The following is a 17,163-nucleotide window of genomic DNA, read 5'->3' as shown; positions in this document are numbered from 1 at the left end:
GCGGAAAAGTTTTTGGATCGGGAGGACTGCTAACTCGGTGTGTTCGTTCCGCAATAGCTGGCGGCACGATTTGTTTCGCGGCGAGGCACGCGAGAAACGTGTATCAGTGCCGCGATAAATTATTCTAATCTACGGTGCCGTCGCCGATTCTTCATTCTTTAATCTCGTGGCCGTGTTCGATCGTATCTACCTGTGATTTTCGAGGCGGCAAGGCAATTTTCGAACGATCGCCTCGATTTTACTTATTCAGCGTGTCGCAATTGCAGCCGAAGCTCCCTCTGAACACGTGGCGAGAATTTTATAATCGTTATTCGTTCTATAGAATATTATAGCGGTTCAAGGACATTTCTAGAATCGTATTTCCAGCTGTGAGAAGATATTACGGAGTCGGTGTAGAAGAAATCTCATTTTCTCGGATGAAACATTAATCAATCAGAAAATTCTGTTCGAAATATCATGAATATTACAAATATTGTTACATATTACTAGATGTATAGATTATTAAATTATTAGATATTCCTAGGGGTACAAATATACACGATACCACGAAACACGTGCAAGATATGTATCGGCTTGATTGTAGATATAAGAAAAGAAAAAAAAAAAGGCAAAGTTTCATGTACATAAAATGTACAAAATAGCGACATTTAGACTATTATTTTTTCAAGTTATAAACGACAGTATTTTATGCTAGAAATATACTGGTACCGACGAACCATGCTCGTTAATTCACTCGCATTTCATCTTTTTCCTTCTAACAGTCGAGATCTTGTCTTTATTCTATCTCTATTTGATTGAATTCATGGATTTTTGTCTGATTTGCTATAGAAAATACAAAATTTGTACAATATAGTACTCGTAAATTTCTATGATTAGTGAAAATTAGCTAATACGTATTATAAATAATCGATTAACGCTTAAATCGATATCGTTAGTTACCAGAGGATATAAATTCCATTTGGCAATGTAATATATAGTAGCATTTCGTTTATATTACCATCGACAATTATCCTAAATCACAGTGCTACTACATATTGGGTAATCCTAGTCAGTAGTTATATACGAACCGATATAGATCAGACGTTCCTCGCCATTGCTACAGTGATCCATACTTAATATTAACCCTACAGCGTTGTATAGTAGGTACTAGGTACGATACACTATGTTGTCTCAACGGTATCTTCTATTTTCCCTGGATTCAAGATATATATCTTTGATGCAAATTTACGGCGCCGTTAGTGCGATGATTGTGATGGAACAGCGTGATAAGAGAATTACGATTTACGAAACTATGATCTTTCTAAAATTATTATCACATACAGTCGAGGAAGGTATCGATCGAAGAAATGGATTAAGAAATTGAAATAGAACTGTACGTAATGAACGAAGTAGCCGCTCTATTATCATATTTGTCACCTTAGTTTACATGATCATTACGAAGGAGTGATAATTAGTCGACAGAGACGAATTAAAGGAAATTAAGGCAGAGACAGCAGGCGAATTGAAAAGGATGAAATTAAGGAGAAGAGAACCGACAGAAATAAATTGGAGCGAATCGCATTAAGGGAAAATTGTCAGCAATGATATTCGTTAGAAAGATGCGTCGTTTCTCACGGACTGTGTTTAAAGAAAAAGAGAAGTCTCACGCGTTACACGAAAATGCTCGTATTTAATCGCGATGTTGACTGACGGAGAAAGAGAAGAAATTAAAAGAGAAAAGGAGGCGAAAGCCAGGAAGGAATTGAATGAGAATACGGAAGAGAAGGTTGCACACGGTTCGCACGAATTTTAACGACCTTAGTTTTAGCGGACGACACAGCGAAAAAGACTTTTTAGCGGAATGATTTATGGCTAAAACTAGGTAAGATCATAATTTACCGACGGTCCATTCCCTTTCACTTCGTTTGTAATTCATAGATCATGCTTAACTTTCAAAACTTTCCACTGAAAATTGATCGCACGTTGAAAACTTCTCGTATCACTGTATCCAAAAACATTAATCTTCGGTACATCTATCGTCGTTGGAAGTGGAGGAGTAGTAATTTATAATTTAATCTTATTATTCGAACCATCCGCGACCATTTTAAATTGCTTCTAATACTCGCGTTCACCCATGTTTTAACAAGGGATGACAAATTACGAAATTGATCAAACAATGTAATACCTAAACGTAACGATCCTACAAACACCTATTACTTAAATACTCTGAAACGTAGTATGTACCTACGTAGAATGAAATATTCAAACGTTCGAAAACCCAAAAAACAAAACATTATTTTTCGTTACTTCTCAAAAAAAAAAAGAGAAAAAAAAGAGAAAAGAAAAAAAAATATGCCTTCAAGCGAAAACGTCAAATTCCACGCGCAAACAACAGGAACTATAGGAACTTTCGTACAGCGATAAATTCAATTGCAAGATGTTTGAAAGGATTCTATCTTTCGTAAAAGGGATTCGATTTCACCGGAAACAATCGAACGTGCACGCACGAAAAGAAAGCCAAGGAAAACACAGGGGAATCGTATTTCACACCCTTTCCAGGCTTTGTCGTCCCAACTCGAAGGGGTTTCACGACGAGATGTCCAGATAAACGAATACGCACACGATTCTAAGGAGTCAAGTTCGCTGGGATTATTTTCGGTCTCGTTTCTGTCGATCGAGACGTCGATAAAGAAACGTTTATCGGCCTTGAGTGATTCACTTTTAGGGGACAGTGGTGTTTGATCGTAGGTTGGAGAGGTCACGCGTACACATGCATACTTACCATGAACATCCAGTTTGATATCGACGGTCAGGGGCTCGACCAGGGCTGTACTATTGACTTTACACGTGAAAGTTGAATTCAACTCGTCGCGTGTAATTTGCATCTGCAACTGGCTGCTCGCGTTCCCTACTCCATTATCAGCGATCATCGTCGAGCTGAGCGCTGTAACACATGCGTTCGCAAACGTGTTTATATAGATATTTTTCTTTATATAAGTGAAATTTTTGCGGTAAATACGACGGCTTCGTCCCTTGCGTTTACTTTAGTTTATTAAAAAAAATTATTTAAATATATCTTTAAACATTCCGAGATATAACAGTCTGAAGATATAAAAAAGATACATACAACAAGATGAAGGCGTTTTTTAATGAAAAATATAAATTCCAAGCTTTTACAATCTCGAATTAGAATTTGACATCAAAAATTGCGTTTAAATCCTAGAAAGAAGAAAAGTACGACAATTTTGTCAGTAAAAATATTCTCATAAACATCCTTACAATTATTCAAAAGTGACGGCGAACTCGTGAAACGTCGTAAAAAAGAAGAAGGAAACGGTATCTTATTAATTTCGGTAAATTTTACCTTCCAATGGTTGTTCGTTTTTGAACCACTCGACCGTAGGCACCGGTTTCCCTTCGCCACTCTCACAGTACAAGGAAATCGAGGAACCTTCGTTTATAGGTCCTAAAGTGGCACCGGTGCTTAACGTGTTCTTCGTGTTCTCGTCGATGACACGTACGAATGCAGGTTGCACTGAAACAGAAACGGAAAGCGGTCAATTACACGGCTAAAAAGCGTCTTCGATTCGTCCTACTATTATTGCTCCTATTCAGCACACGCGGTGGCGCTTATGCAACAGAGTTTTCCACGTTGCTCGACACTTTGCTCATCGACTTCCTCGAGAAGCAAACCAAGCGATTCGATATTGATTACGGATACAAGTTGTCGATATCTAACGACCACGGTCGATTTAATCCGCTGTTTGTACTAATCTTTTATCAGACTATTTATTTGAAAGCAATCGCGTCTGTTCTAAACGTTTAATAGTATAATCTAACGTGTATATGTATCAGGTTGTCCGAAAAGTTTCTTTCGTTTCATAAGGTGATAATAGATGAACAACAAATTCCGTTTTATATTATTTTATTGAATTAGGTATGATCCATTTCGTTCTATTTCTATTATTACGTTCGTGTATAATTCAATAAACTAATATAAAACAAAAAACATTGTGCGTCTTTGAAAGGGAAATAAATTTAGATTACTGTAAGCAGTAAAGTAAATGGATTTTTACATTAGTATAAAACTAATCTTGTAAAATGTAAAATAAAATAAGTACTCGTATCTTTTAATTATTGCCAATTGGACGTTTTATTGAATTTTGTTTATGTGCGTGTCTGTTGGGATTTCTTCTATTAGAGAAGAAACAGTTTTGCAACGAAAATGACCCTGTAGGATCATTGTGTCCATACACTCCGTTATTATTTCGTTTTTTGTTTTTAAATATCTAAAGATTAGCTTAATTTTTAGATTTATTAGATTAACGTTTAATATCCGTTTATAAAATTAGATTCGTCATAATGAAATTTTAATAGAGACTCAATTTGATTCCTAGAGATTTATCAGACTAAATTGCATTCGACTAAAACAATTTTCAGAGTGTAACAATGTGTGACTGTCAGATTGACGTAATTTAGATAATTTCTAGCGAAGGCTAGGCTGATGTTTTGAAGGTAAAGATCTTGGAAATTTGTGCGAAAGTCAGTGTGAAATGTGAAGGCAGAAATGGTTTATGTGAATGCACACAGGTGTATGTATGAAAGGATAAATCTTCTTAAGGGTGAACGTTGGGTGGTGAGAAAGTTTGGAAACTTTCGAGAGAAAGTTTAAAGAGAAAGAGGTGGAAAAAGGTTTGAAAGCATTAGTGGACCGAGTACTAGATATAGCGAATCTTAGTCTTACTTGTCGAGTTATGTGTGTTTTACTTTATTGTCAATTCATATTATATGCAGTGGCTATACAAAATATTTTCTTTCCATTGTGTTTATTATTTGTAGCATTTATATACTAATAGAATAGATTCAAGTATATCAAATTTTGTACTATTTAGTAATACTTTCAGGCCATTATAAAATTTTATAGTAACAAAATGAAACGTAGAATCGAATAAAAAAATGTTTCATTGGAAAATAAGAATATGTGCAAATAATTTTTGTAGCCACTATATAGTACAGTGCTTGGATACGTTATTATAGCTCTTTAATTATTTTCTATAGGATTAAAGGATGAAAATAAATTTGTTATTGTTATAATACGTTAACGAAATAATACTTATTATACTATATTGAAAAATTGATTGGTCTATCTCTCGTATACAAATTGATTAAATTCTAGGAATTAATTATAAACTATCTGGTTCCAGGTTATACGTATCTATATATATCTATATAGATATTGTATGCAGGTATCGAATTAATTAAATAAACCAATATTATCAACCATCCAATAGAAGTCCATAATAGTGTTTGATGTATAGACACATGTTTTATATGTAGACATTATTTTATCGATTTTATTTACGTAAATTTACGTAAATAACGATAGTTCAATGGTAATATTGATATTTGTAAATTTCTCCTGAGATATTTTAAGTTATTCAATTTTCTATTTAAATTATTCAAATTCCTATCTAATTTTCTTTTTGCTCTTCACATCGAGTAATAGCTAATCGATACCATCCTGCTTATAATCACGAAAATTCCTTTTGCAGTTTGTATTGGAACGTTTAGTTTTCAGTTTCTGTTTTATATCGAACTATCCTGTAGTAAAATATTTTTTCGTAAAACACGGTTCTTTCCAGTTATACAGTTTAGATATAGTTCGAAAAAGTAAATTAGAAAAACGAATACAATAGATTTTCTATTTTAATTTCAATTTAAATTCTATTTTAATTTTATGCACGGTTTATTCGAGAATTTGCGACCAATGAAAATTTTGTTTTTATTCTTGAAAGTATTATATTCTTTAAAACTCTACAATTTCTTCGTTACGTTATCCTTATGTATTCCGCGTATAATGTATATCGCGTATAATGTGTAGCGCCGTCATGTTACACACCCTTATTACGTTTCCTTGATATGATTATACAGTTCCCTCAAACTTTAATCTTGCGTTTCACACTATCGTCAGATCTTCGCACCTCTACGTAACCAACGGAGTATTATTTCATCTCCCCACATATCTCTTATTTATATTTGTAATAAACACTATAATTCCTACCGGCGTTACGTTCAATCCCTCAGGCACCGTTTCTACTTTTAGTTATTTATTAACATTAAAGTGAATCCTATTATATTTTTCCTGATTACGTTCATAATAAACACTGTAATTTTCTCCAACGTCATCATCCTTATTCCCAGTTCGACAACAAAGCCGTTTATCTTCCAGTATTTCATTCAATCCCTCCCACGAAGCTCCAATTTTAAGCATTTACGAAGGTCGACATAAATCTTGTTATATTTTTCTTGCCTGCATTTATTACGTTTATGCAGCATCAATGGAGTTTCTATTTCGATTGTCACGTATCAAATATAAATTTTTATATTGTTATGTAAATTATGAAGTGTTGTTATTTCTATATTCAGAGGTAGGATCACGATAGCTATTATTTTATTCTTTGGATAAATCTATCACACCGTTCTGAGCTGAAGAACCTTCATTGCACATTCTTACATGGGCTAGGGATAAAAAACAAAAGAACATCTTAAACCTTTCGACTAAATCTATCGATTGTATCTAGAACAATCTTCTAGTTACTATTTAATGTAACTAGCGCATCTGCATATGAATGGCGAGCACGAACTCACGTTGTCATTTTCAACATAAAGTATATCGTTCAATTATCTGAATTAAAATACAGTTTCTTGGAGCAAATTAATATTATAAACTCACATACGGGAAAATGTATTTGTTTCGAGTGCCTCGATTATCTGCAACATTGCAATCTTCATTCTTATTGTCGATTCAAAGTCTTCTACAGCGTCTCATTCAACTATTCTGCGACAAATTCTACCAATGCCACTCCTCTTTGAAACGTCTCCGAGCTCAACGCTTTCGTCAAAACAGCCCTCTAAACACAGAGAACTAAGCAAACCGCAAGTTATTATTCATTGTCATTCTCCAACGCTCGCGCGAAGCCTGGTAGAAAGTTAGTCGCACGTGAATCGCTCGACGAAAGTTCTGAAGATGATAATACGAAAGACGTTCAGTGTCCACGTTTTGTCCCGGGTTCTTTCACCACCCCCGTTTTATCTTTCGAACTCAATATCACTGTGAAAGGCTCGTCTGCGTCGCGCAGACGTTTGAATCCGGTTTTTAATTCGGCATTCCCTTGGACTCGCGGTGGTGCATTGTGCGACGGCAAAGGGAGAGGACAGCGGTGGGCCGGTTTGAAAACGCAGAAGCGGACCAGCTTTTTCTCGGGACGTAGGCCCGCTCTATGAATAAACTTTTCAACGCGTACAAGTGCCGCTTCCGGGATAGCAGCCCCGGCTGAATTCATCGCGAGCCACTGAATGTCAAGTAACTGTTTTCGCTGGAAATTCATCTTGCGAATTTACGTGCGCGCGGAGAGTGCCGTAACTTTTTATTGCGAAGCTGAACCGGAAATACCAGGCTGGTTGGTCCGCTAGCCCCGACGACGAGAATCGATTTCGTGGTACGCGATCCTCGACGGACTCGTGTTCTGGATGGTAGCTTTCAAGAGATTTGCGATTCCCCTTTTTATATTATACTTTTGCTACGACGGACCAGCTATAGGATGGATATGTCATCTTGTGGAGGAAATTTGGAAAAAGATCAAACGAAATACGGGATCAGAGCCGTTCACGGTTAAAAGTCTTGATTGAATTATGGTAGAACGGATTTGGAGCGAAGGAACGGGAAAGAAGGAGATGGAAATTTTGGGTCAGATATACGATCGTTGGCTTATTTGTGTCCGAAACTTGGAATCTGAGAACTCGCTAGAGTTCCCTGATCTTTCTTTCGCTTAGCTTTTTCCCTTGTTCTCCTTTTCCTTTCGTCTCTTTTCTTGTTTCTTCCTTCCAAATCCTTCTTTCCACCCTGCCTCTCTTCTTATTTTCCCTTCTTCTTTCTTGCTATTTCTTATCTTCTTCCTCTCCGTTTCTTGCTATTTCTCCGTTCTTTCGTCACAGAATTATCCTTCAATTCTTTCTGTTCATCGTCTACCTTTTAATCCCTCTCGTTCCTTTTTCTGATTTTATCTAATGAAAATTTTGGTGCAAGAATGCGAAACGTACCTGTTCACGAATAGTAACACGGTAAATCCCCGAGCAAGTTCCTGGAAAAATTAGTGTCAGGTACATCGTTGTGATCGTTGACGATGGTTATTCCGTAACAGAAGAAGAACAGCTTGGAGATGCAGTTATATGAAAAGTGTACCACTTGCCTCGCCGGAGTTCCTCTAATCTAGCGAATCGCTGAGTCCCAGTGCAACGATTTCGTGATACGAGCTGAAATGAGCTTCGGGAGGATGATAGTGGCTTGGTGGAGACTCAGGAGGAATACGAGGCAGGGAATGAAAAATATTGTAAAATGACGTACGAATTCGTAAATTAAAATTAAACGTGATATTTTCAATTACTCGCGTTTATAATAGAATACGATATAATGAAAAATTATTGCCCTCGATATCATTTACATCATTTTGCTTTCTTCTGTAAATAGTCAAATTTTTACCCGAATACGTGGATCAATTTCATTTCCCCTTTTCTAATTATTCTGTTAATCTGAACACATTGAAACTTTTTTCCCATTAAAGTTCTAATATATCATTACAATTTTATAAAACAATTTTTATATTCATTTGGTACTTTTATTCGTGAAGTTTGGTTCGCAATATAAATAGTAGAAATATAGGAACAAAGAAGAAGATATTAGATAGTATTACACACGTAGCTTTATATAATAAGAAAAAGTTTAAAGCACGATTTGTTCAAATTTTATCTTTACCTACAGTAGGATTCAGTTAGACAAATTATTGCAGAAAAATAGTGACTGCAGGTTACTCGCGAACGTTATTCGCAAGCTTATTGAATGCCGATCTCGCCAATAGTTTCCAAGCTCGACAATTTTTTAACATTTTACCCGCTCGCGTAATTACTTTCGTTTAATGAACAATTCACCCCGTTCCCAGGTGAACTCTGGGCATCGCCACATTTCGATAAGCATTTATCGCGTAATTTACATTCAAATGAAGCGAAACCTCTATCAAGCCTTCCGATTCACCTTCTTATTATTATGAAATTGAATATCTCACAGTTTTGATATTTCAGCCAAAGAAAACCTCGCTAACCTCTAGTTAATATTGAAATATGGAATATTTAATTTCTCTAAGTTCCTTTTTATAATTACTACAGTTCACCGCTATGGATGTGCATATTAATAGTATTAATTATTCAAAACGATCACTCCGCAATTTTCCATAGAAATTTTATCAATTATCTTTTATTTTTGAGAATAAGGCGTTAAGTATCCTTTCGGATTACTTTCGTTTTGGATTTCTTCGATAAAAATGTTATACATTGTAAAATGTTAATCATCGCTATGTATTCTAGTGTCAAAAACCTTGAAAATTTGACGGAAAGTTTCATGATCTTTCGTACGTATCTAACAGGGACCCGTTTCTTTTATTATTCCACCACTGACCAAAGAAATAAATTGAAGCGCGACATCACGCAACATGCGTTTCACTCTCGAACGAAGTTCAATTCCGTGAAATTTTCATTTTCCCAGGCCGGAAAGTGGAGAAAAGAGGTAGCCGGAGTGCAGCACGCTGCACGACGACGATGCTAAGGTGTGGGAAAAAACATACGGCAACTGCAACTTTCATGAGCTGGGCGAATCCTAATTTCCCTGCAGAATTTCGTACTGAGCTTCAGAGTTCAGTCTGTGTTTTTGACAAAAATGTTGCTTCCTTTTTGGGGAAAATGTTACGTCTCTGTGCCGACGATGATGAATTGTCTGTTACGAAGATTGTGCTTCTGCAACGTTATACTTCCATATCTATGGACGATTCTATTTGTTTAAGACAAAGACCAGATTTCGTTACTGCGAAAACGACGATGTACCTAATAAAAACGAGGCGAATTTACATTGCGATACGATAAATTAATTCAGAGAGCCATTACATCTTCATGGAACTACTCTCACGCAATTTTACTATTAGGTTGTCCGAAAAGTTTCTTTCGTTTCATAAGGTGATAATAGATGAACAACAATTTCTGTTTTATATTATTTTATTGAATTACGTATGATTCATTTTGTTATATTTCTATTATTATGTTCTTGCATAATTGTTGAAAATGACAACGTGAGTTCGTGCTCGCCATTCATATGCAGCTGCGTTAGTTACAATAAATAGTAACTAGAAGATCGTTCTAGATACAATCGATAGGTTTAAGATGTTCTTTTGTTTTTATCCCTGGTCCATGTAAGAATGTGCAATAAAGGTTTTTCAGCTCATAACGGTGTGATAGATTTATCCAAAGAATAAAATAATAGCTATTGTGATCCTACCTATGAATATAGAAATATCAACAATAATTCAATAAACTAATATAAAACAAAAAACATTGTGCGTCTATTATTTCCTCATAAAACGAAAGAAACTTTTCGGACAACCTAATAAGTTCTATACAATCCAAATAATTTGACCAAATAATTCCTTCATATTCGATATATACAATCTTAACAGAGATAATCTAGGGAAACTCGATTTGAGTCGATAGAAATGGTTTGAGCAGCGGAATCCTTTAGAATCGGTTTTAATAATACGAGCAATAGTCGGAGAGGGGTCAGATCGATGTATTTGGGGCCCGAATTAGAAGGAGCAAGCGAGGGTGTCCAATCAGAAGTGCTGGCGAGTCGATAGAAGCCCAATGGCCCAGAGAGAGAGAGAGAGAGAGAGAGAGAGAGAGAGAGAGAGAGAGAGAGAGAGAGAGAGAGAGAGAGAGAGAGAGAGAGAGAGAGAGAGAGAGGGAGAGAGCTGCCTGAAATCCCATAATTTCCAGCAGCTAGAAGATCTAATTGGATTGGCCGCGAGACAAGTGGTCCTTCATATAATTTAAATAGAGGTCGATTGCCGCTCCTTTGCGCGGTTCGCGATCGTAACAGCTTTCCATCCGATAAATTGCTCTCTGAAATACGCGCGACGAATAGCGTCAACAGCCAACGAAATGGCTGTTACAATCACTTCCTTCGAATTATGCAGCTTAATCATAATATCGGTTCATCAGTGATACTACTGTACGATTTTTGAGTTGAATTTGTGCCGATTCCAACAAGTATTCAAAAAGATTTCAACGCCTGAACGATCATATAGATGAAAAAGATATAGAATGGTTCGTGAAAATATTTGAATACTCATCGTGGAAAATTTTAATGTCAATATTGTATGCGTTACATAAAACATTTTGGAATTTCATTGACGCTGTAATGAAACACGCGATTGTCATCGCGATTATATTTATCAAAATTGAAATCAATTCGAAGATGTATATAGAAATTGCAAGGCATTTATTGCAGACATATGTCTAGTAAATAATATTAATATCGGATTTAAAAATAAATTACGATAGATAAATGATGGGCGGACTAGTTATTCTCGTTTCTTGTCAACGAGATCTTTTTCATCATATCTTCATTATAGTTATTCGAGTCATGAAAAGGTGAAAGCTGACAGCAGGTGAAAGAATCGCGGCGCGTATGCACCGAATGAGTTTCAAGTTTTCAAATTTCATTTCGGTCGTCGGAATCGCGCGCTTTCTTCGTCCATGCGTTTGCACGGTGGGAGTTATAGAAAACTTTCGGACAGGCATTAGGTCGATGTGAAAGTTCCGCCATACGTTTTCACCTAGCTTGCACATACATTGCACCGGAAAGTCAAAGTCCTCGTAAAATAAAATCGAATTCGATTTCCCATCTTGTCATCTTCGTCTTTTTTTTTTTTTTTTTTTTTACTATTTTTCTCTTCTTTGAATATCGAAATTTTAGGGGTAGAAATATTTATTTACTCTGCGTATTCATATCGAATCGAAGAAAAGGTCTGAAAATCAATATAATTATATCGATATAAATATTAAACGTTCTGCTTTTATGTTCGTTTACTGTAAATATGTTTCCATCGAAATTAATCTTGTCGATATAGGCGAGTTTGTTTTAAATTTTTAATAAAATTCTTTTCTTTCTTGAAGCATACTAACGAAGAAAGGGTTTTTGAAAATTTAACAGGTTCTTATAGAAAATAAGCGAAAATAAAATTTGGAAATTGCAAGCATCTTAGAACTAGGTCACGATATGCAGTTCGTTTTATGTAATCAAGGTACAGTTACATCTTTAATACAGACAGAATCGTCTGTTTCCTTTTCTTTTCGTTTCTTCACTACATCCCCGTTAAAATCAAAGTCTAAAATTTTAATTAAAACGACACTTTAATCACAGAGAAATTTTAATCCGTTTTTTTAGCCTTCGGTGTATTTACTAGAAATATACTCGCTCTATCTCCGGAACTTCTTAAACTTTAAATAAATAATCTTTTAACATCATGTTTACTCGTTGCCAGTAACAACATGTTACCAGTTGCAACATCATGCTTAACCATAATTTCACTTCTAGCATAAAAAATTATTTTAGTATGTCGTCTCTTCTCGTATATATTTTTATTATTCTCATAATGAATTTGTCATCGATGATCGAAATCTTGAACAAGAGGATTCTGTCGGAAAATTCAACCATTAATCATAAATATAATTATTATGTCATTTCTTCTGTTTTATCGAATTGGATTACGCAAGATTTACATTTTTATTATCTCGAAATTTCTAATCTCAAAGAGAAATTTATGCTTTCGCAACTACGCGATATAAATAGTAACAGAAACACTATAACGAAATATGTTAATACGATAAAGAAATATGCAAGAGTTACAAAAGATTACGCAAGAATTACATTTTAATTAACATTCTAATAAAAGCAATTCTTTTTCGCATGAAATAATGGCCCTATTTCGTTATTTCATGCCCGTGTGTTTTCGACGCGTATAAATACACGAGAGGCAGTGACAAAAGGCAACGTGTCGTTTTAAAAAAAGAAATGAGAACTGCGATCGCCCGCAGCCAGGTTTCTTCCCCGACAAGGACAACGAGTGATACTCCGACATGAAGCACGTAAGAAAGAAGAAGCAGTGTTTAATTTCGCCCCTTAACCGTGTCACTCAGCCGAAAAATTGTGCTGAGATCGAGCCTTCTCCCTTGGTTGGATTTGCTACCCTCGCGTGTGTGCTATTTCCAGTTGTTGCCTCGAGCCAAGTAAGAAACTTTTGCATTTTGGTCTTAATTTTTTACTGTTCAAGGTGTTACTTTCAAGATTTAAGATTTATTTTAACGTTAAAATGTAATAATCTAAGTTCATACGATAAGATACTATTCTACAGGTACAGAATATATTATTTTATTTTACTATATACATATATGTTATGTACATCTATGTATAATAATATAAACTGTGATTTTCTTCAACATTTAAAATCGAATTCCATTCACTTTTGATTTTAGCTCGGATCTTTCCATTATCTTTATTTTGTAACGTATTAGGTCGTCCGGATGCACAACATTTTCCGTTTTATATTATTTTATCGAATTACGTTCGATCCATTTTGTTCTATCGAAATAAAGATCACAACGTTCCACAGATTAGGTTTCATGTTTGTATGAAGATACGTCGTTGTAAAAGACGTGTCTGTAAGAGAAAGATACTTTTCGGACAACCTAATACTAAGAAATAAATACAAAATGTTAAACGTGTTGAGGAATTCAAGCTATCGAACGAATGTTAAAATGTTAAACGTGTTGAGGAATTCAAAATATCGAACGAAAAACTCAACCACGTTTACGCGATTCTTTTTTTAATCTTCGACTAACATATTTGGTTTCTATCTGCTACCGAACCAACTCACGTTACGATTAAACACTGCCATTTTCTTAATTTGTGGCGAAAACAGGATACGCGTGATACCACGATTTATAGGCACACTCGAACCTTTCAAAGTTTCGACCTACATAGCGTACATATTCCCAATAAAGATGCTACACTGCCATCAGAATTCCATAATCGCGAGTTCGAAAGATACAGCTGCTTATGAATTAGTTTGCGAGTTAGTTTTTATTTTTCTTTTTTTTTTTTTTTTTTCGTCGTTTCATACGTATCGTTTGGTGAGATCAATTTTTCATCGGAAGTGCATACTCCACCAATTTTAAAATTCGGCGACAAAATATTAATCCCGCGTCAAAGTATTTACTTTTAATTTTCGACATGCTGCTGCACGAAAAATTCTGTTTTTTAGCGGATCACAATAAAAATGGAACTGGTGGGCGGAAATTATTTCTGCCGATCTTGAATTTGTTAAAAATTGACGATAAAGAACGAATTTGTCAACTGATTGACAAAAAAATAATTTCGCGTCACAATATTTCGTTTTTGATGTACTTCGCTCGTATAAAGATTCTTTGTTATCCCGATTGCGACGAAAATGAAATGTCCGAGGAAAATTATTTCTACCAACGTTGAATTTTTGACATGACGAGAGTCGTGTCAATGTAAAAAGAAATTCGCGTCAAACGCCATCGATCCCATCGAATAAATAAAACGTACGTTTATAATCGATATAACGTAAAAGAAATACGAAGATTCGCAAAAGAGTAAAATGCGATATTAAACGAAAATTGTCTATTCGCGTGCTGGTCGATATTTTACGATATTTCGAAAACGACGAACACCGCGGGATCTTGGCCGTTAATTGTGTCGTTAGCCATAATAATTTATAACAACGGGCAAACGTGAAACGTATCATTAGTGCGGATGACGAGGCTCGGCTGAAAAGCGTTTGTTCTCACCTAAAATAATGTTGCCCATGGAAATGAGACACGGACACAACGATGCGATATTTTACGTGGCAAACCCGACCTCGGCACAAGTGTGCAATTTGCAACTTTTAATAGCAACGTCGTTCTAATTGTTTTTATTTGGTCGCATTCATTGTCGAGCTTCGGACCTTCGACCGCCTGAAACGTTGCTCGTTTTGTCGCGTTCTTTAAACCTCAACCCATCCACCTCGACTCTCCTTTGTACTTTCTTCTCGACTGTAACGCGATTGAAAATTTTAGATTGAAAGGAAACCACGTGCCAAGCCTTCCTCAACTTCCGCCCTAAAAATGTCGCCTTTGATCCATTCAAACGCGTCGCATTGCACGTACGTTTCTACCTTTGCTTTAAAACTAGAGTCGTGTAATCTATATACTTACGAATATTTAAATGTGATAAAAATATTTTATTTTAATTTCGACAATGTTTCAAGTATAGTCTGTCGAAGTAATAGGACGAAGTAGTATAGCGAAGCAAAAATCTACAGAACGTACGTAATATCTAAAAGTATGCGTATAAAATATTTAAACTATAATACTCCTTATAATATTTAATAGGTAAAACAATTTTCTATCCAAGTTCTAATTATTCGTTATTAACGACATTGAATTACATTAATTAATGAAAATCATACGAACTATAACTAATAAAAACTATATATAATTACTATATAAACTATATAAACATTTGCAATCTAATTAGTTAATCGAATTAATCTGTCTAGTCTATTTGGTATAATGAATTACAACAGATGCTACACCTCGAATATTTTATACTATATTTTTGCATATTACGTGCAATCTACATGTTTTTCAGAATTTTCTATAAATACATAAAAATCCACAATCTATTCGTAATATTCAGCTTTCGTCATAGATAATTTTCGACTTTCCACCATCAGACAAATTTTCGTACGTAAAATCATCAAACGTCCAGAAAGTCACACGAACGTAATACGTGTGATGCTTTTGAAAGCAAAGCCGCACGGTTCGGTCTACCCTCGAAAGATTTACAATTCGGAAAGTTGCACTTACGCGAGCGGAGAATTCTGAGAAAGGCTGGAAACGTGGGAAAACATGAATCCTGCGCGACATTTCGGCTTCCGCGTTACAACTTCCGACTATTCGCGAGTTTCGCTTCGCGACACGCTGGTAATTACAATAAACCTTCAATGGATGAACAGATTCGCCGCGGTTGCACGAGTTCAGAACAAGTCTCGCGTTATTAGCACGGTCTGACTGTAATCAGACGACGTAAGAATCCACGTTAGTTGGCGGCGGACTTACCGCGAAAATTTTTCCTGATGTTTCAAACTGCGGATAGTTTCGACCTGGGAATATTCTTTAACAAACACAATGTAAGAACCGCGTTGCCAACTTTCGTAATTCGAGCGATTTTTCGAAACTGTACCTTAAATATCGCATTGTATGGACGTATGAGGTGCAAGCAAAGGTACAGTTATTGGACTTGTTTTTGAGGAATTTTTGACATTTCTTATTAAGTATTAGGTTGTCCGAAAAGTTTCTTTCGTTTCATAAGGTGATGATAGATGAATAACAATTTCTGCTTTATATTATTTTATTGAATTAGGTATGATCCATTTCGTTCTATTTCTATTATTATGTTCGTGTATAATTCAATAAACTAATATAAAATAAAAAATATCGTGTGTCTATTATTTCCTTATCAAACGAAAGAAACTTTTCGGACAACCTAATATTATCGGAGATGTTCACTTTAGGCAATTTCTAAAAATTATTTCTCTGGCTTGGAAAATGTTGTTCTCAAAAATATTATATAACGCCTTCTCTAATGAAAAATAAATTATACGCGTGTATCTTCATGCGCGACGTTTTCAGATATCAACCTGAGATTTTTGTTGCAGATTTTCTTCCTCTACTTTTAGGTAAATGTATCTTTAACCAAGCGTCGATCTTCCCCTACGAAAAATCGATTCTATCACAAAGATCTCGACTTTGTCCGAAAAATATTCCAAAAAAAAAAAAAAAAAAAAAAAAGAATAAGCAAAGTCAATATTTTAAAATATCATTTACTGATTTCCAACATCGCGGCTCATATTTAAATCAATAACACGTGGACTTTCATACGATTCGGACACTTTTAAGCGGCAAATTACGAGTGTCCGTTCAAATACACATATTTATCGCGGTTTAAGTTCGTTTCGCCGGTGACACCGTCGAGTGGTATCTCGGTTTCCAGCTAAAATTTCAAAGTAATTGGCATCCCTTTCATGTTCGTAAATTCAACCGCACTTTAATAGTATGACATGTTGCGTGTGTCAAGATAACCGGTTCAGTGGTTTAGTCGCTACCACTTCGGATTAGTACTGCGGCTTTCTCGTTTGTCGAATTACTGGGATTACCCAGATTACACGGATCGTACAA

The 17,163-nt window shown here is 35.4% G+C and overlaps 2 protein-coding genes across 13 annotated transcripts in view; one reads left to right on the top strand and one right to left on the bottom strand.

Moving 5' to 3' along the window:
- Nrm (neuromusculin) overlaps positions 1 to 17,163 on the bottom strand; it is a 427,671-nt gene that overhangs the window by 94,937 nt on the left and 315,571 nt on the right. For all 11 annotated transcript variants that reach the window (XM_072016774.1, XM_072016776.1, XM_072016775.1 and 8 more), the window contains 2 exons: positions 3,344 to 3,514; positions 2,762 to 2,923 (listed from right to left, as the gene is read on the bottom strand). In XM_072016774.1, coding sequence (XP_071872875.1) covers positions 2,762 to 2,923; positions 3,344 to 3,514 — 333 coding nt within the window. The remainder of the gene's footprint in view (positions 1 to 2,761; positions 2,924 to 3,343; positions 3,515 to 17,163) is intronic.
- The window catches only part of Kar (monocarboxylate transporter 10-like protein kar), a 195,950-nt gene that overhangs the window by 162,653 nt on the left and 16,134 nt on the right, over positions 1 to 17,163 (top strand). The window lies entirely within an intron of this gene.

Source organism: Bombus fervidus, chromosome 14 (assembly GCF_041682495.2).
Source record: "Bombus fervidus isolate BK054 chromosome 14, iyBomFerv1, whole genome shotgun sequence".
Lineage (NCBI taxonomy): Eukaryota > Metazoa > Arthropoda > Insecta > Hymenoptera > Apidae > Bombus > Bombus fervidus.
This window is presented reverse-complemented; position numbering and strand designations above follow the sequence as displayed.